General features: G+C 40.1%; 2 protein-coding genes and 1 non-coding gene across 8 annotated transcripts in view; 1 reads left to right on the top strand and 2 right to left on the bottom strand.

The window, feature by feature from the left end:
- The window catches only part of CHPT1 (choline phosphotransferase 1), a 56,232-nt gene extending 49,277 nt beyond the window's left edge, over positions 1-6,955 (top strand). For all 5 annotated transcript variants that reach the window (XM_063712235.1, XM_063712233.1, XM_063712232.1 and 2 more), the window contains one exon: positions 1,884-6,955. The gene's annotated coding sequence lies outside the window, so the exon portion shown is untranslated. The remainder of the gene's footprint in view (positions 1-1,883) is intronic.
- GNPTAB (N-acetylglucosamine-1-phosphate transferase subunits alpha and beta) overlaps positions 1-20,259 on the bottom strand; it is an 84,523-nt gene that overhangs the window by 2,083 nt on the left and 62,181 nt on the right. For both annotated transcript variants that reach the window (XM_002823649.5, XM_024256585.3), the window contains exons 12-20: positions 19,813-20,016; positions 17,904-19,003; positions 15,285-15,484; positions 14,848-15,067; positions 13,754-13,867; positions 11,305-11,390; positions 10,935-11,033; positions 7,048-7,215; positions 2,439-2,529 (exon numbers count right to left, since the gene is read on the bottom strand). In XM_002823649.5, coding sequence (XP_002823695.2) covers positions 2,439-2,529; positions 7,048-7,215; positions 10,935-11,033; positions 11,305-11,390; positions 13,754-13,867; positions 14,848-15,067; positions 15,285-15,484; positions 17,904-19,003; positions 19,813-20,016 — 2,282 coding nt within the window. The remainder of the gene's footprint in view (positions 1-2,438; positions 2,530-7,047; positions 7,216-10,934; positions 11,034-11,304; positions 11,391-13,753; positions 13,868-14,847; positions 15,068-15,284; positions 15,485-17,903; positions 19,004-19,812; positions 20,017-20,259) is intronic.
- On the bottom strand, positions 19,107-19,210 carry LOC112135917 (U6 spliceosomal RNA). The gene has a single exon (XR_002917147.1). It is a non-coding gene; the product is annotated as a U6 spliceosomal RNA (small nuclear RNA).

Below are 20,259 nucleotides of genomic sequence, written 5' to 3' on the forward strand. Positions count from 1 at the left end.
AAGTCTTTCTAGTGAAGGAAACTGGCTCTATGTAGCCATAAGACACTGTCTCTGGGTTTGAAAATGACTATGTTTGTAAGATAGGATTAAAAAACAACCATACACCTATATTGAAAATCTATCAGCATTTCTCTCCCCTCTACTTAACCTAATCACAATCATTGGAGAACACAGGTAACACCCAATTTAAAAATGGATTGTAATATAAAAGTTCATTTGTAAATTAGTAGCTTAGAACTTGAATACTTTTTTCTCATAAAAAGTTTACCCATAATACATCTGAAATAGAAAACCAAATCAACATTATAATAAATTTCAATTTTAAAATGTGGGTTTTTTTTTTTTTTTTTTTTTTTTTTTGATACAGAGTCTCACTTACTCTGTTGCCCAGGCTGGAGTGCAGTGGCGCGATCTTGGCTCACCGCAACCTTCACCTCCAGGGTTCAAGCGATTCTCCTGCCTCAGCGTCCTGAGTAGCTGAGACTACAGATGCCCACCACCACGCCTGGCTAATTTTTGCATTTTTGGTAAAGATGAGGTTTCACCATGTTGGCCAGGCTGGTCTTGAATTCCTGATTTCAAGTGATCTGCCCACCTTGGCTTCCCAAAGTGCTGGGATGACAGGCATGAGCCACCACACCCGGCCTAAAATGTGCTCTTTTTGTTTTCTATCTAGGATTTCTATATTTACTGTCTTCCCTGTCCCCAACCATGTAGGACTGGCTTGTTCCTTCATCTGTAGGAGGAGGCAGGGCTTTGCCCAAACATAAGACACCATGGTTTGAATGATGAGCTGGGATTTGGGGAGGAGGAAGAGGCAGCATTGGCTGCTTTGTTTGTAAAGGCGGCAGGTATGGCAGGAGGAAGGAGTTTGACTCCAGTAGAGAGCAGGGTGTTGGGATTTAACCTGCCCTTCCCTTCCCTCTTCCTGCCTTTCTACTTCCCTGTTCTCTACTGGTATAGATGACACAGAGGAAAGACTGACACTCCTCTTCCTTTCCATTAATGGCTGCTCCTTTGAGTCAGGGCTCCTTTCCTTCCCCATCCTAGGTCAGCACAGCAGACTCAAAGGTTTCTCACTGGACCCTGTTCTAAAAGCAGGTACAGCCTTTCTGAGATTTTTCATAAGACTTTTACCTGTCAGAGCCGGGCGCAGTGGCTCACACCTGTAATCCCAGCACTTTGGGAGGCTGAGGCGGGCGGATCACAAGGTCAGGAGATCGAGACCATCCTGGCTAACACGGTGAAACCCCATCTCTACTAAAAAATACAAAAAATTAGCCGGGCGTGGTGGCGGGCGCCTGTAGTCCCAGCTACGCAGGAGAATGGCGTGAACCCAGGAGGCAGAGCTTGCCGTGAGCCGAGATCGCGCCACTGTACTCCAGCCTGGGCAACAGAGCGAGACTGTGTCTCAAAAAAAAAAAAAAAAAGAAAAAGAAAAAGACTTTTACCTTCCAGGAACAATGGTAACAAACATCAACAACAAGATGTACAATCCCTGGGAAGCAGATGAAGGTTAAGTTGTTGTCCTGTTCACCTGCCTAGTCTCTGTTTCCTGAATTTCCTTCCATTTACAGCAAGAAGCCCATTTGTTTATCCTAAAGCTCTCAGTACTTAGGTGCTTGTCCTTCTTGGTATAAGTCAACTTGGTGTACGTTTCATTTGAGTGACAGCTAGAAAAGCTCCACTCAATAGTCACCTTGATTGGAGGCAGAGGCCAAGTCACTTGCCACACCCAAGTCAGGTCAGTAAAGATGCCCATTCCCCTCCTTCAATCCTTTTTCTTCAGAGTATTTCATATGTGAATAACCTAATGAGGACTCTCTTATCCCTTTCTTTTTACCTCACAAATCTCCCTCCGACTTCTGGACACTCACCTCAAGGAGGCTGCGTGTGTACATGCGTGCACAGGAAAGCCCAGATGTAGAGGGGCTGACAAGGAGAGGAGGAAGGATGAGAGAGGAGGGAGAACTCCTAGCGATTGAAAGAAAGATAAATGGGAGCTACCGGTGTGAGTGGGACAACACAATGGAACCGTGGGATGTCTGAAGACACTGTGCTCACTCAAGGAAGCATGAAAGAGAGGAAGAAAATTGGAGACCCATAGAAAATTAACATTAGATAAGGATTCTAGATGGTTTTTTGGTTATAAATACTTAGAGCTACTTGGTTTTAGCCTGATATCTAACAAGTTAATCTGTTGAGTTCCAGATAAAAAGAATACTGGTAATGGATTTAGAAGAGAAATGAATAAAAAAAGACTGTTATATTTGCTGCCTGAATATTGTGAAACATATTTAACATATTCACATATGAGCTATAAGACAATGAGAGAAGTTAAAATTTTGATTGTAAATGTGTATCATTTTCTAAAACATTCAGATGCTAGTATACCAAGAAATACCATTTAATACCCACATAAAATATATAAAACTTACCTGCTCAGCAAAAAATGAGAATATAGTAAACATAATCAATGTTGCTAGTACACAATGGGTCCAAAACTTCAATTTGTCTCGATAAGCCCTCCTGTGCAGAGAGAGAAGAAAGCAACTATGTACTTCTGTATATGGTTTCACTACCATTAGTTAAGCATTATTTATGTACTAGTTTTATAAAAACAATGTTGGGAAACACAAAAACATTGTCTTGCAATTCTAAAATGCTCACACAATATACATTTCCAACATGAGTTCAGATTTTTTATTATGTCATAGTAAATCTTATACTTGAATTAGTAAAGTTATCCAGGCAGGGGAGAGAACTTCAAAAGAAAATTACTTCTGGCACTTAAACAAAACCACTCTTTCATTCATTTTTATTCACTCATACTTATTTATTCACTCAGTTTCTTGATAAATACTTCCTGTGGATATGGAGAGATGAATAAGATGAAGTCCCTGCTTTAAGTGTTTAGAAACCTGAGGCGTTGCTGACATGCTGACTGATGACTTGCCATCACATAAGACAGACAGAAATATGCATTATCAAAAGCAAAGTCTTGTGAAAAACTTAAGAGAAATGAGGACAGCACCACAGAGATGGTGGCATTTCCTGTAAGCCTTGAACGGGACAGGAAGCATACGGATGAGAAAGAAAAGGAGCAGTAGAGTGGCACGGTGGCCAGCTGGGCCCTACAGGACTGACTGGAGTGAATCCATGTGGCAGCACGGGGGGAACTAAGCCAGGTGAAGGTGAGAGGGTGTGAACTGCAGCTGCTTTGCAAAACCACACCGTGGGGTCTGGACAGAACACTCTAGTGGGAAAGTGGATGGAACAGACAGGTAGGGGTATGTGTGACATATTCAGGGTAAACATGTTGGCCATTGGAAGGATGGACAAACAAGGAAGGCAGGCAGTTTAGTTTTAGTCCAGGCATGAAAGGAAGCAGTGACAATGAAAAGAAATAAGCAACAGAAGAGACATTCCTGAGGTAGAATCAACTGGACCTGGAGCCAACAGAATACTGGGGATAAAAAGAGGCAGTACAGCCATTTCCTCATCTGTAATTTGGAAATAATGAACAATTGGTTACGAAGATTAAATAAAAATGCTTACCATAGGTTTGGAAGATATGCTAGTAACTACCAAACTCTGGCCTCTGTGCTGAGTTACAGATTCTCATTTTCTACTGTTTGGGCGTGGGTGTCTCCACCTCAAGTCACACATCCAAAATGGCATTCGCCCACACACAGCTCTTCCCCCTGTATTTCCCACTTCTGATAAAAGGATCATAATCAGCTCTGTCAACTAATGTCTAGTGTCATTCAGAATCAATGTGGATTCTTAAAAAGCTAAGCAGCCACAGACTACAGACAGCTAATGCCCCAGCTGTGAGAGAAGCCATCCAATGAGCACCTGCTATGTTCTAGGGAGGCACTGTGGACTCAGCAGTAAGACACCATCTTTGCCCTGGAAGAGGGCTCACAGTCTATCGAGAGAGACAAACACAACCAGACAGATGGCTGTGCAGTGCAATACCCCAAAAGGAATGGGCTTCTGTGGGAACAGGAAGAAAGTCAATGCAGGCAACTAGGGAAAGATGGCAGAGAACTCAGGGAGGAAAAGAGAAACAAGACAGTTTCTAGAGCAAGGCTAGCAGTGAGAGACAATGCAGAACTGAGCAGGATGAGGAGCAAGCAGCCTCCAGGGCAGGGGAATGACTGCAAGAGCACCCACACCTGATTCACACCATTTGTAAAGCACAGAAATCAAGGTCCTCTCAAATTACTTTTAAGCCCACTTCTTTCTTATTCAAATGGACCCTTGAGGGTAAATTTAGTCACAAATTGGATTTGGGGAGTTAACACTTAGAACCACCTAAAGATCTTTTTCCTCTGAGTTAAGGGAAAGTGAAAACGGTGAGAAGCCATTCCTTGCCATTTCTGGGAGACAAGACCCATGATTCAGTAATAACTTCTCCTTATGAAAATAAAAACATAAAGATAGCAGCAATATTCATCCTAATTGTCTCATTTGCCCAACTCCAAGACAATGAGGAGTTCTAGTGCCAGGGTCTGCCAATTTCCCCTTTAAAGTGTCTCCCAATTCGTCTACTGCTTTCTCTTTATTGCCTGGGCTGTATCCTTGGTTCACACCTGACTGTTTCTAGGACTAGTGAAATGCTTATATACTTGTCTCCCTGCCTCCAGTTCCCAGGCAACCCTGCCCCACTCTAAGTAACTTCTTCACCACTCCAACCTCCCCACTAATACTAGTTATCATCTCAAATCATGAAGTCTGATCATGACAAACATCTTAAAAAAAATCTCTCCTGGGGGTCCATTCTCAAAAGAAAAAAGTCTAATTCAAATACAGGCTTTCACAATCTTTTTTCTTGACACAGGACTCTCTTACACCTCTGTGCCTTTGCACATGACATTTCTTCTACCAGGAATGCTCTTTCTTACATGGAAATGTCATTTTCATAATTCAAAATCAAGTCCAAATGTCACCTTCCCGTAACAGAATCAGCTGGTCTTTCCTACGTACACCAACTGCATTGAACTCTTATTGCCGCCCTCAATATACTGTATCACAATTTGCCTGGTATCTGTCTCCCTGGATAGACTGTGAGCATCTCAAAGCCTGGTACCACATGCCTTTCATCTTAGTATTCCTAGCACCGGGCACAGAGAGGCAAGCAAAGGGGTCAAAAATCTTCCTAAACTGAAAGATAAAACTATCTTTATAATTAAATGTTGGCAATGGCAGTAGAATGAAAGATGAAGAAAACTTATAAAGCAGCTTTGGAATATAGTGGAATGTGCAGAAGACTGGGAGTCAGGCTGGATCAGCCACTTGCCAGCTACTTCAGCTGGAGCAAGTTACTCAACTCACATTACTATGTTCTCATCTGCAATGTGGCAATAACAATACTTTTAATTGTAGAGAGTAAATATCTTGCCCAGCACAGTGTTTGGCATACAACAGGTTCTCAAGAAAAAGGGTAGCTACTCTGACGGCAGTGATGATGATGAAGCACACTTAGTAGGTGGTGTAGGCCAGAATCTGGGGAATGGGCTGCCCAGGTACATACGCGGGCGTCCCCATTCAGGAGCTGAGATGCCGTATGCAAGTTACTTCCTGTTGCTGTGCTGAGGATAAAATGGACCTACTACAGAGTTGTTAGAATAGTTAAATGAGAATGTGCATGAAAAGCTCTTAGTCAAGTACCATGTTACAGTTAAGTTAAAAAAAAAAAGGCCTTAGTAAGGTATTGTTACTTAAACACTCAATATTGCTAGTGATTATTCCCACGGTAGATATTCAATAAATCAGCTGATTTAACAAATATAAGAATGAAAATTAGGGCCAGATGCGGTGGCTCATGCCTGTAATCCCAACACTTTGGGAACCTGAGGCAGGAGGATCACTTGAGCCAAGGAGTTTGAGACCAGCCTGGCCAACCTGGCAAAACCCTGTCTCTACTAAAAATAACAAAAATTAGCTGGGCGTGGTGGCATATGCCTGTAATTCCAGCTACTTGGGAGGCTGAGGCATGAGAATCGCTTGAACCCAGGAGGTGGAGGTTGCAGTGAGTAGACATCAAGCCACTGCACTCCAGCCTGGGTGACAGAGCAAGACTCTGTCTCAAAACAAAAGAAAACAAAACAAACTGCTTAACTCAATCCTTTACTCATTATAAAGTTTCCCGGTTGGTTATAAAGGCTAACCAGATAGTCTGGTTGTTGAAGTACTGAATGAAATGGCTCCTAATACCTTTCCAGGTTTACACTCCACTACTTCAATATGAATTCTCCAATTAAGCTGGGCTAGCCCCCAAATTTCCCTGATCATTCCCACCTCCAAGCTTTTGCTCATTGTTCCCTTCTCACCACTTCTGAGATTCTGCCTTCAGGACTTAGTTTAATTCATTTTCCCCGAAGTCTTTGACTATCAGCTCAGCACATACCAACCTCATGTACCTCTCATTTTATACTAAACAATCCCTTCACTTACACATTGGTCAACAAACAGTTGAATAAATGAAGTGCCAACTAGACTGAAAGCACCCAGTTACACATTTTTTCAAATGCCTTAAAATGCAAATAAATGTCTTTCAAATATTAAACGCAATAAAAATTATAACTATACATTTTACAAAGAAATTACAGAGCAAATAACATGTTAAAGAAATTTTGGCCAGGCACGGTGGCTCACACCTGTAATCCCAGCACTTTGGGAGGCCGAGGCGGGCAGATCACCTGAGGTCAGGAGTTCGAAACCAGCCTGGCTAACATGGTGAAACCCTGTTTCTACCAAAAATACAAAAAATTAGCCGGGCTTCGTGGCACATGCCTGTAATCCCAGCTACTCAGGAGGCTGAGGCAGGAGAATCATTGTACCCAGGAGGCGGAGGTTGCAGTGAGCTGAGATTGTGCCATTGCACTGCAGCTTGGGCAACAAGAACGAAACTCCATCTCAAAAAAAAAAAAAAAAAAAAAAAAAGAAATTTCATAAAAAAAATTTCATCACTAACATATAGATACATACGCATGTATACACTCACACACACACACGCATATATAAAACATGAGAATTTACCATTCCTGCAGCTCATGCATATGAAGGAAACGGTTTCGATACTCTCTTGGCAGCTCAAATTGGGAAGGTATGGGGAACATGGATTCATAGAAGTCCCTGAGAACAGCCTTCACTGTCTGAGCATCTTTATGATTGTGGTCAATGTTGTCATTCAGGCAAACAAACTTCCTGAAATAACAGAGAGCCAGGGTTATTAGTTACATACGGATAATCCTGACCTAACAAAACAAGGATGTGGATTCCAAATATATTTTAAATGGACTTATGTCCCAAGTTGGTATATTTGCTGATATGATTCTCTGGGGGAATGATATTCTACAAAATTTTTCTTTAGATATTCCTCACCTATGAAACAAGAGAACTAGGGTAGATGGCCTTTTAGCTATGGGAGTAAATTAATTTAATGACTTCCTTTTAGAGTGTCCTGAATTAATTGTTCAATAAATGTAGTTAACTGACTAGAATATTTTGTTGGCAGCTAGCAAAGACAGTCAGTGGCCAGGCATGGTGGCTCACACCTGTAATCCTAGCACTTTGGGAGGCAGAGGTGGGCAGATCACCTGAGGTCAGGAGTTTGAGACCAGCTTGACCAACATGGCGAAACCCCGTCTCTACTACAAATACAAAAATTAGCCAGATGTGGTGGCGCATGCCTGTGGTCCCAGCTCTTCAGGAAGCTGAGGCAGGAGAATCGCTTGAACCCGGGAGGCAGAGGCTGCAGTGAGGAAAAAAAAGAAAGACAATCCGTAAGTACCTAAAACCAAGTTCTCTGAAGGCCACGCACGGTGGCTCATGCCTGTAATCCCAGCACTTTGGGAGACCAAGGTAGGCTGATCACTTGAGGTCAGAAATTTGAGACCAGCCTGGCCAACATGGTGAAACCCTGTCTCTACTAAAAATACAAAAACGTTAGCCGGGTGTGGTGGCATGCCTGTAATCCCAGCTACTCGAGAGGCTGAGGCACTAGAATTGCTTCACTCGGGAGGCAGAGGTTGCAGTGAGCAATCTTTAGACTGCACCACTGCACTCCAGCCTGGGTGATAAAGCGAGACTCTGTCTCAAAAAATTAAAAAAAAAAATCAAAACCAAGTTCTCTGAAATGATAGTTATATTACAAAGAAAAATCATGTAAATAATTGAGAGAGAGAGACAGTGCCTTATCGCTACAGATTATATGAATTTGATAATTTCTGCTTACTATGTCTCTAACCAAGCTGTAAGATGCTACAGTTCTGGCAAAAAAGCAGATTACAGTGGTGCTTCCTTGCTTGTTTCAAGTTCCTTTCAAGACAAAGGTCACTAAACTAAGGGCCCATTAAAGTGGCTTGTAGGTAGGCCAATACTTTTGAAGTAGATTCGCCAAAATTAAAAAAAAAAAAAATCAAACAAACCTGATAAAGCCTTCAGATCCAACTACCAATTTATGGGAAATACAAGAGACATAGAAATTTGTTAACTAGGATTCAATCAGAGAAGGACAAAGTGTAAGATAGCTATAGAATCTATAATCAGATTTCTTCATATACACATGCAAAAAATTATATGGTTAAAAAAAGAGAGATGGAGGGAAAACCCATAGATTTAACTTCAAACCAACAAACTTAAAAACCAAAAAAACACATAAGTCTTTATGAAAGTTAAGAGGAGTGAAAGGTGTACATTGACAAACTAGTTGGTCATATTGGTCATATTAAGGAATCATTATTGTTTTTTTAGGGTGATAATGGTATTGTGGTTATGTTTTTAAGAATCTTTATATTTTGGAGATACATACAAAAAATGTGGAGCTAAAATGATACAATGTTTGAGATTCACTTAATATTAATCAGGTACCAGTGATGGAGTGGGTGTGTTTAGATGAAACAAGGTCAAATATAAATGGAAGTAAATAAATATAAATCACTTGTCTTCCTTCTGAAGAAGGAAGTTTTAGTTGTAGCCTACACTTCTGAAGAAGGAAGACAAGTGAGAGGGGTATGTGAAAGCTCATTCATCTTTCTCTAAACCTGGAGACTGCTTTAAATTAAAGGATACTAAAGAGCTATGTCAACCTAATATAATATATGAGCCTTGAGTGTATCTTGGATTAAAAACAAATAAACAAAAGAGGCAGACAATAGCTATGAAGGGCATTTGGAGGCAACTGGGGAAATGTTGAAGACAGGCTATTAGATGGTATTATTTAACCAATGTTAAAGTTCTAGAATGTGTTAATGATCTGTGGCCTGATGGTGAAGCCACCACAAGCAGAGCTAAGAAAGTCAGAGAAAAACAAAGCCTGGATATTGTCTATCCCAGACTCCGTGTTAACGGGATAAACATGTCCTTAAAGCTGAAGTCAGTCTGAAGTCTAGTTTTCCATGCCTGACTTAAAATAAGCCTTCATCAAAATAAAACAAAACAACATAAACAAGGGTTAATGATAAAATCTGTTCAGGTACACAAGAGGCAGCTGGGCCTGGCAAACTGTGGAAAAAGCCTGGCTTGCCATGTGTCTTTTTACGAAACCCCGGTCCCTTTAATAAAGTACCATGAAAATGTCCATGAATACTCTAACCCAATAACTTTCAAACTGGCACAAAGACCTAAAAGTATAGGCTACAACTAAAAACTGCAAATTCTCACATTATTACTACACATGACAGAGAGAACTCATCAAGAAAATGGGAGGAAGTCTGTACTCCCATCAAAATTGGTTCTTAAAAGCTAAAGTTATTTTAAGAAATTAAACAGTACACTTCAAGTGGAGGGAACAGCATATGCAAAGAGGGCTGTACGCTGGGTAATTATTATTGTAGCTTATGGTTTGCTTGGCTTGTGGGAAACATTTTGTAAAAAATCAAGTATTTTACTGGATTACTGAAGACACTAAATAGGTGTGAAAGGTTTTTTTGTTTTTTTTTTGAAAATTCGAATTTCTTTCTCCTCCAAATGAGAACAGGATTTGTAGAAAAAATATAATGGCTTTAAAATGTCTGTAAGGTTCACATCTTTGATTATTTATAATTAAAATCCTAATTTCAGTGACGTAAAACTAAAGACCTCCAAATGCATTTAAAAGACTCAGAAATTAAAAATACTCAATTTTAGCTGGGTGCAGTAGCTCATGTCTGTGGTTCTGCTACTCAGGAGGCTGAGGTGGGAGGATTGCTTGAGCCCAGGAGGCCGAGGCTACAGTGAGCCGTGTTTGCATTACTGCACTCCAGCTTGGACAACAGAGTGAGATCCTGCCTCAAAAAAATACAGTTTATATGCCAGTGTCTTTATTTTCCAAAGAAGTTGATGAAACACCTATTCCCACTAAAGTTAACAACTCAGAAATGCATATTTTTAGCACATTTTATCAAACCTGCTAAAGTAACAGTTAAGGAGCTAGTAAAGAAATTGTTAAGGCTTAGGTAAACCTGAAAATTTATTCATCCCCAAAGGATGGCTGGAATATACTGGATTAAGGTTCACATTTACGGTAGCATTCCTTTTTCCTCAAAAGCTAATCTGAACTTTACTTTGAATTGCTAAGATAAATCTAACCATCTAAACAACTGTTCTGGAAGTACCTTTTTAGAAATGCCATAATTCTAAAAAGGCATTTCTAGAATGTCCCAGCTGCCTGGCCTCACCTCCCGACAATGCGATCTGTCCCTGGGTCTCCCTGAACAGCTTGTTATTAATAGAACCCAGTTCTCAGAAGTTCAGGCTCATCCCTCTGCATGGGGGATCCTACCTCAACTTGCAACTCCTATCTCTCACTCAACCCCCAGCTCCAACACTGCCTCCACTGTTAGGCCTTTTGGTCTGTTCCATACAGAAATAAGCTACTCCCTTCTCTCCAGTCATTTTATTCAGGTTTATTTGCATAATTAAAAATTATATATAAAAATCAGTACCTAGGGTTTTTTCTTATGTCATCCAACTGGCCAACCACATGAGAAACGTTGGTACGAATCATTTTAAAAGCGATTTCTTCTTCTCCCATGATTTCAAACCTAATTATCAAAACATATTTGAAGAGTTTAAATAATTACGTGGATATAATGGATATAAAAAATAAAACTTCAATAGAAAATACATTTTTTAAAACCTTAGTGGACTCAACATCCACAGAATAACTTAAACTTTTAATACTACTACAGCAAACAATCTCATATAAAATTTTAGAACAGTGCTTAACAGACAAAATACTGTAGAATTATGAAAAAGCCAGACCTTTGTGATTACTCTTATACTAAACAAAGGGAGTACGTGTGTACTACTTACCTATATTTGTTTTTGTCCTTATATGCTTTGTGGATTTTGTCAGTTACTGGTTTACAGTTTGTTACTAGACTTTTAGTGACCGGTGGCTATGAGAAAATATAAGTAGATCAGATACCATATCAGAGCTGAAACTAGGGCAATTTAGTCCTAATCTAAGTTCTGATTTGTAAAACTTTGATTCTATGCTCTCTGGAGGTAAGAAAAACACCAACTGTGACTACATATACATCTTTTTCATCTTTAAGAACATACTGGCAAACAATTACTACCATTTATATAATAGAGTTTATAATGCATTTTTCACAAACCAAACCTGAAGTACTTTATCCTATTGGATCATGGCAAAAACCCCAAATAAACTGCTGAAGTACACAGACGAGCTGCCCTTCTGTTATCAGCCTGACTGCGTACCAGCTCTGTGTGAGGCGTCTGGTGAATTCCCGACCCACAAATAGTCTCATAGTCTCATTTTTTTTTTTTTTTTTGAGATGGAGTCTCACTCTGTCGCCCAGGCTGGAGTGCAGTGGCGCGATCTCAGCTTACTGCAACTTCCACCTCTCGGGTTCAAGTGATTCTCCTGTCTCAGTTTCCCGAGAAGCTGGGATTATAGGAACCCGCCACCACACCCAACTCATTTTTGTATTTTTAGTAGATACGGGGTTTCACCATGTTGGCTAGGCTGGTCTCGAACTCCTGACCTCAAGTGATCCGCCCGCCTTGGCCTCCCAAAATGCTGGGATTAAAAAGGCATGAGCCATCGCACCCGGCCAATTTTTGTATTTTTTAGTATAGAGGGGGTTTCACCATGTTGGCCAGGCTGGTCTTGAACTCCTGACCTCAGGTGATCTGCCCACCTTGGCCTCCCAAAGTGTTGAGATTATAGGCACGTGCCACCGTGCCCAGCCCTAGTCTCATTCTTGACCTGCTGATTCCTATCTGCTAATCCCACTAGAGCAAGTTCCTTTAAGGCTGATACCAGGTCTTACTCCTCTATTTATCTCAACTTTATTAATTTGGTAATGTTAAGTCTTAGCACATTTAGAGAATTGGCTTTTAAGTGGCACATATCCATATACTAACCCATGCCATATGCTAAACTAATCTACATGTGATAGGCAACACTCATACTATGTGCTCTGATGGCTGCTATGCTGACCTCTTTCACCAGTGGCTGCCCCTTGTCACACTGTGTCTCCTCATGAGGGAGGAGGTGTCCTATCTGCAGTCATTATTTATACATGGCTTGAAGATTTGCAAGATAGTAATTTTTTAAAAATACCACTTCATTCTGATTATGAAAGCAGAATCTACTCATTGTAGAAAATATGAAAAACTCTAGTGTACAAAAAGGATATTAAAAACTACCTGTGATTTAACCTACTGTCATTTCTGTTGTCTTTTGGGGTATGTGTGTTGTATATGTACTTAGAGGATTTTTATAGTTCAACTCCTACTGTCTATATGGTAGTACCCGTTATTTTCCCCACCTAATTTTATTATATAAGAATTTTTCGCTGGGCGCAGTGGCTCACGCCTGTAATCCCAGCACTTTGGGAGGCCAAGGCGGGCGGATCATGAGGTCAGGAGATCGAGACCATCCTGGCTAACACGGTGAAACCCCGTCTCTACTAAAAATACAAAAAATTAGCTGGGCGTGGTGGTGGGCGCCTGTAGTCCCAGCTACTCGGGAGGCTGAGGCAGGAGAATGGCGTGAACCCAGGAGGCAGAGCTTGCAGTGAGCCAAGATAGCGCCACTGCACTCTGGCCTGGGCGAAAGAGCGAGACTCCATCTCAAAAAAAAAAAAGATTACTTTGTGAAAAAGAGACCTGAAAATAAAGCTAAAAAAAAAAAAAAAGGAATTTTTCCATTTATCAGTAAAAAATTAACAGAAAATAGCAGATTAATGGCTGTATTATATTCATTTCATCAATTCTATGATTTTCTTCACATTATAACTTCTCTGAAACTAAAATGTCTCTTATAATCTACACTCTTTCAATTATTTCAGCCAAATGACATTCCAATGCAGTCGTGTGTTAATCACCCACTGCCCCTACTGGTAAAATGGAGTAAGTGCCAGCATTAAAGCAATTCAGCTTTGATGAACGATGACATTCCATGTGATGAATATTTCCTTGATTGTTAAACCTCAGGATTGTTCTCTCTAGCCAATGAGAATACTCTGGGGCTATTTTTTGTCACCCTTAGTAAACAGGACATCCGCTTATGGAATATAAGCAACAAATCCAAATTACCCATCTATAGAGTGAACAGTAAGATTCCAAAGCAAGCTATGAATGATTCAGATTACCTGTGCTACTATTTTGCAACAAAGACATCTAAAATAGAGCCTGCTTCTAGTTCTGAAGTGCTATACAGAAATGCTGTAAGTAACACTTGATAAGGACGTACTTTCTGTCGTACATAAAAGTAACCCATTCCACTTACCAGGTTGGGATCATAGTAGGATTCCTGAGTTGGTGGAATATTATTTAGCTGAGTGATATCAGCAGGAAGCATTTTTGAGCAATTTATTAGCATGTGTTCCAGACCTGTCAAATCCTAACAAAGAAAAAGAAGATGATAAACCTGTCATGCGTATTGTAAGTAATGACTGTGGTTTTAAAAATAAAAATTAAGTGAAAGCTTCCAAAAATGGTTTAAATGCTATCTTCAAAGAGAGTCTGACTATATGATTCTTAAGATAAAGGCACTCTAAGAAGAGCAGAATGAGACAATGCCAACACAAACATTTCATCTTCATCTCAAAGAACATTCTGGCCTCTGAGATACCCATTTACACAAGGTGGTCCAGGGCTCAGGAGAAATCATGCCCTGCAGCTAGATTCATCTGGGTACCTCCATTAGTGAGTTTCCTACTCCTGGGACTAGAGGATGCCATGAAGGAGGGGCCTGGCTGAGATCTCCAGCTAGCCACACCTGAAGTCCTAGAATGAATATACCACAAGAATCTAATATGTAGGTATGGTCTGGTTCTTTTCCAGACAATACAAGATCAATCCCTACTGAAAACCTGCAAAAATTAATTTCATAAAATACGAACCTCAAATTTGGTTATAATTCTAGCACTAAAACAGACTAGCTATGAATACCCATAATAAATATTAAGAATTATTTTTACTTGCAATAAATTAAAATATGTAGGGGAAAAAGAGACATGGTCAGAATTAAAATTTTTTTTTTTTTTTTTTTGAGACAGAGTCTCACTCTGTTGCCCAGGCTGGAGTGCAGTGGCACAATCTTGGCTCACTGCAACTTCCACCTCCCGGGTTGAAGCGATTCTCCTGTCTCAGCCTCCCAAGTAGCTGGAATGACAGGCACACGCCGCCACATCCGGCTAATTTTTTGTATTTTTAGAGAGACGGGGTTTCATCATGTTGCCCAGGTTGGTCTCGAACTCCTGAGCTCAGCTGCCTCGGCCTCCCAAAGTGCTGGGATTACAGGTGTGAGCCACTGCACCTGACCAGAATTAATATTCTCATTTAAAACATCAAAAAGTTTAGGATAAGACAATACGACACCTGCAAACTTAATGGCAGTTCGTGAATTCTGGTAGCCAGTGTTCGGATTTCTCTGTCAGACAAGACACCAGATTGGTCTGTATCAACTTCATCAAAGACTTGAGATATATTCAGTGGCTGCACTGCACTCATGAGATAATAAAAATAAGAGAAGGCAAACTGCATATCCTCAGAATGGCGCACTTTGTGAAATGACGTCTTGTCAAATTCTTCAGGGAACCTGTCCAAATATAACATATTACAAACTCTGGATATTCAAAGTATGTACCGTATCTAACATTTGCAGAGATGGACTTTTTTCTTTCCCACTTAGATAATACCTTTAACATATTAGTCATCAAATATTAGAGCCATAAATTTAGCATGGTAAATATGCACATTTCAAGTAGCCTTAGTTCTGAACACAAGCAAACAACTCAAACACGAGCAAGACTTACATATCTTGCAGTTCTTGCATAACAATCCGGTCAATCATGTGAGGCATGTGAGCGGGGACTTTCCGCGATGTGAATCCAAACTTGCTATTTAGAATTTTATTTACATATCTGAGGGAATCTGCAAATGTATCTTTTAGTTGCCTCCCAGTATTTTTGCTATCAGTGAAGTATGCCAATTGTGTCTTCAATGACTCTTCTTCCTGAAAAGAGAATTCTACATGTAACTCAGCATTAAGTTTAGTGCACAAGTGTACTTTGTTACAAGACATTTTATATAATGTGGTAATAACTAGTCACGAACTCTTCATTAGGAGCAAATGAAATACATGTTAACAGGTCACTTTAAGGATCTAAACTGGACTTAGCAGGACTCAACTGGATTTCAGTGCAAGTATCACCCATATTGGTTTGAGAACAACAGCTGTACAATGGAGATCTACATAACAACAGTCACATATGGAGGGTATTCTTCAAGGACTGGTCACTGACTGTGAGATTTCAAAGCCAATTCAATGCAACATTTAGAAAATTTATTTACATATACATTTGATAGTACTTTCAATATCAAGCTATTTCTGCAGGTGATATCAAATGTGCAAGTCCTTGAGTTTTAAGCACAAGGACTAGAAACAAATTTGGTTTCATCTTGTAATAGTTTTAATATTATAAAATCAAAACCAGTCAGTGGCAGAACTAAATAGGCAAAGAAAATTGGCAAAGCATTCAAACACTTTACAGAAATATTTTTGCTTCGCAAACTGATAAAAATAAAAATGTAAGGAGACTGATATTAACTGGTGTTGGTTAGACTGCAGTGAAACAAGCACTGTTGTATACTGTTTGTGGAAATATGAAGTGGTGCAACATTTCAGAAAGACATATTTAAAGTTTATTCCTGCTAAGCTAATTCTACCTGCAGAACTGAAACTCACTGAAATGTAAGATATATGTATGAGAGTATTCACTGCAACACTATTTGTAATCACAAAACATTGGAAATAACTAACCTGCAGCTATTAAAAAGAATAATGGCACTGGCATGGGTATAAATAAATAAATAAATAAATAACAGCATTTGCCCACATACTACTACATCAAAAGGCAACTGCAGGGAAATATATGTAAATTTACACTATACATATATTTCTATATATATAACTATACATACATATAGGTATGTTTTCATAGCTATAGAAAAATACTGGAAGAATACCCATCAAACTATTAACAGCAATTATCTCCAGGAGGGAGACTGAAGAAGGAAGAACTTTCCTTTATTTACTGTATATTTTTGAATTGCTTGCAATTTTTACTACTAGCCTATAATGCTTTTGTAAATTAAAAAAAAAAAAAAAAAGGAAAGAGGCCAGGCACGGTGGCTCACGCCTGTAATCCCAGCACTTTGGGAGGCCGAGGCAGGCAGATCACCTTAAGTCAGGAGGTCAAGACCAGCCTGGCTAACATGGTGAAACCCCGTCTCCACTAAAAATACAAAAAATTGGCCAGGCATGCTGGCACGTGCCTGTAATCCCAGCCACTCAGGAGGCTGAGACAGGAGAATCTCTTGAACCTGGGAGGCAAAGACTGCAGTGAGCCGAGATCACGCCATTGCACTCTAGCTTGGGAAAAAGAGCGAACTCCATCTCAAAAAAAAAAAAAAAGGAAAGGAAAGGAAATGGGGGAAACTGAGGAAATAAACATCGTCAAGAACACTGCAGTCCTTCACTAGACAATCTGTAAATGCCTCATGTGCAAGGCACAAGATACTTCCTAAAATGGTGAGGACATAGTTCCTCCTTCACTCTCTTTTCTCCCAGCCTAACACCCACTCGTGGCTGTGTGCCTTCACTATTCAGCCCAGACTGTATGACTTTTTTTCTTGGTCTGTCAACTCCCACCCCTTCGAAGGTCAGTCCACAGGGCAGTTCCTCCTGTATGCCTTCCCTAGTACTTCTAGGCAGAGCTAAGGAGTCCTCCCTCTGAACTTCTTGCCCGTATCTCAACACAGACACATCTCTTTGCTACAGTTATCTCCCCACAAATTTGTCTTCTCTACTGGTCCCTGAGTTTCCATGAGCAGTGGCTATGTTCCCATCATCTTGCATTCCCCAGTGGTTAGCACCATGAGAGCACTGAGGAGAGGTACAGATGACACCACAGCACAGTGAAGCCATGGTACAGGGCGACGAGCAGTCCAACTTTGAGACTTGGCTCACACTGATTTGCTGTTATAATGTTGGGGAAGCGAATGAACTTAATTGAACTTCAGGGATTTTCCATCAGTAAAGCTGGAAAAATACCATATCTGAAATGTCAAGACAAGACAACATGCCACTTCCCACTCTCCTTCCTCAAAGTACGCCCCTGGCTAAATCCCTTACTCATTCACATTTGGGCTGTTTCCTAAACTACAAAATGGGGATAGCAATAATAAATACCTTCATATGACATTTTTTATTATTAGGTTATTGGGTAAATTAAATGAAACCACTTAAAAAAAGCATTTAGTTCCATGGCTGGCACAGGGAAGTGCTGAATAAACGGTAGCCACAATGACATTATCATGAAATTATTTACTCTTCCTGAGCATGAGAAAGAATGAGGCTGGATGTTACTTACGTCAAGAAGATCTTGGAAATACTTTTTTTTCTCCCATGGCAAAAAGCCCAAGTAACTATCTGTGTAATGCTGCAGCTTTCTTCCAAGTAACACTTCAGTAACGCCTACGTGATTTTCAGCATTTTCCTCCATTCTGTTATTCTCTTTTTCTTTCCCTGTGATTTTTTCTTTTGTCATCTGGCTTTCCAGTGCAACAATCAGAGATGAGGGCTTTTCTTTTGTCACATTTCCGCCTACTGTTTTTTGGGTGTGAGTTTCCAATCTAAATCTTGCTGTGGTCTCCAAGTCCAGGGGTGGATTCTGACCCTGGTCATGACCATTCACTTTTACACTCACTGCAGGAAAAGTCAACCTCTGCAATCTTTCAGACACTCCTAAGCTGTTTGGCAAGATGCTTTTATGAACCTGTTTTTCCTGTGGAGCCACCAAACTGTCATTTGTTTCATCTGTTATTATAGCTTGATTTTTTATTTTAGCATGCTGTGAGTTCATCAGAAATGATCTCAGCAAGGCTGACTTGGACAAATTGTATCCTTTCAAAGTGATGTCTCCATGTTCCAGTTGCAAATCCAAGGTATTGAGACTCAACTGGGCGTCTTTTGGAAGGAGTGAAATATTTACCAGGGGAATTTTCACCTCTTCCTGGGCTCTCCTTGTTGAGTTAACATCATGTCTCTTAAACTTCGGGAAGCGTTTTTCTTTGGGAATATCCTCAAAAAGGATTTCCGCCTCTGGAAGAAGTGTTATGGGACTAACTAAATTTTCGTAACCCCTCTGGGCCGTAGAATTCAGTTTTGGTCCCTCCCTTGTGTCCACCTCCACTGTTATCTGCATTTTGAACTCTTCATCATTTGTATTTTGAAACGTGAGATTAAAATGTATTGTGGTGGCATTCATTCCGCTGTGCATTATGAGGTGGATGGTTTTCCACTTGTTGGCAATAGAAGCATGTCGAATTATTGGATTGTCACTATAGGCACCTTCAACTCCTCTTTTGGCTATTTCTGCAAAGCTGAAATAAGGCAGGCATTCACCTTTTGGAATAATATAGTGAGTCTGGTTTGGGAGAAGGATCACTTTATACAATTCATGAAAATGATCTAGAGGAAAAAACAGAAACATTATTATTTTTTTTTAACTAGGCATTTTTCCTCTGTTTTCCTTTAATTCTTTGAGTCTGAGTTTTCACTTTCTTTTAAAAAAAATAATAGGGAATGCATCATGAATTTGCATGTCATCCTTGTGCAGGGGCCATGCTAATGCCTAAACTGTTCTAATTTTAGTATATGTGCTGCTGAAGCAAGCACTGAGTTTTCACTTTCTAAGAGTGACTTTAATTTCAAAATAATCAGATATCCTAATACAACAGTTACTGGTATAGGGCTCATTTCACTATCTGAGGCAGTCACAATAATTACCGTGAAATAGTGATCCTGACTCACTATAGAGATATAGCATGGTTCTTAACAATAAATTACAATAATCAATTTCCATCTTTTTATCCGTTTGAAAAAAACTTTCTGCCAAAACAAACTCCATTAATACGCTATCAACAAAATCCAGTATTTGAACCATCTTTATTTAATGAATTACTGATATCCTTTTTTGTTTCCAAATTAAAACTTCACCACATATTTTCAGCTAAGGTAAATCTGCTTGGTCCAAACAAAACAAAACAAAACAAAACAAAACAAAACAAAACAAAACACCAGACTACAACAATAACAGGAAAAGATCCTCTTTAGTGATTTATGTTGTTCTCTTACTTTTATAACTAGTTTGAATGCAAGGCTGGTAAAGGGATACACAGAGAATCATTATTTTAAATAACAAAAGCCATTCAAAACTCTCTCTACCTGTCAAGGATTTTTTTATCCTCCCATTCTTATTTGTTTGGCAGTAAACATACCTTGCCCACAGTCGCCAGCATCAAACCCACAGGACAAGACATTGCACGCTTGGTCACAGAACTTATCAGCGAGCCAGGAATTCGCACATCCCTGATTACAGTAAGAGACACTGTTTATTCCTCCACCAAACTGCCAGGGCTGTCCAACTCCAATACTCCCAGCACCTCCACCTCCTGCAATATAGCGACTCCCTCCACTGTTACCTGTAGAGTGGAGGAAGAAGAGGGATTCTTGCTGTAACTACAATTTTGAAAGACAGTTCCGGACTGGGCGCGGTGGCTCACGCCTGCAATCTCAACACTTTGAGAGGCAGAGGAGGCTGGATCACCTGAGATCAGGAGTTTGAGACTAGCCTGGCCAACATGGTAAAATCCCATCTCTGCTAAAAACACAAAAATTAGCTGGGCGTAGTGGTGGGCGCCTGTAATCCCAACTACTTGGGAGGC

This window comes from Pongo abelii, chromosome 10, assembly GCF_028885655.2.
Source record: "Pongo abelii isolate AG06213 chromosome 10, NHGRI_mPonAbe1-v2.0_pri, whole genome shotgun sequence".
Classification (NCBI taxonomy): domain Eukaryota; kingdom Metazoa; phylum Chordata; class Mammalia; order Primates; family Hominidae; genus Pongo; species Pongo abelii.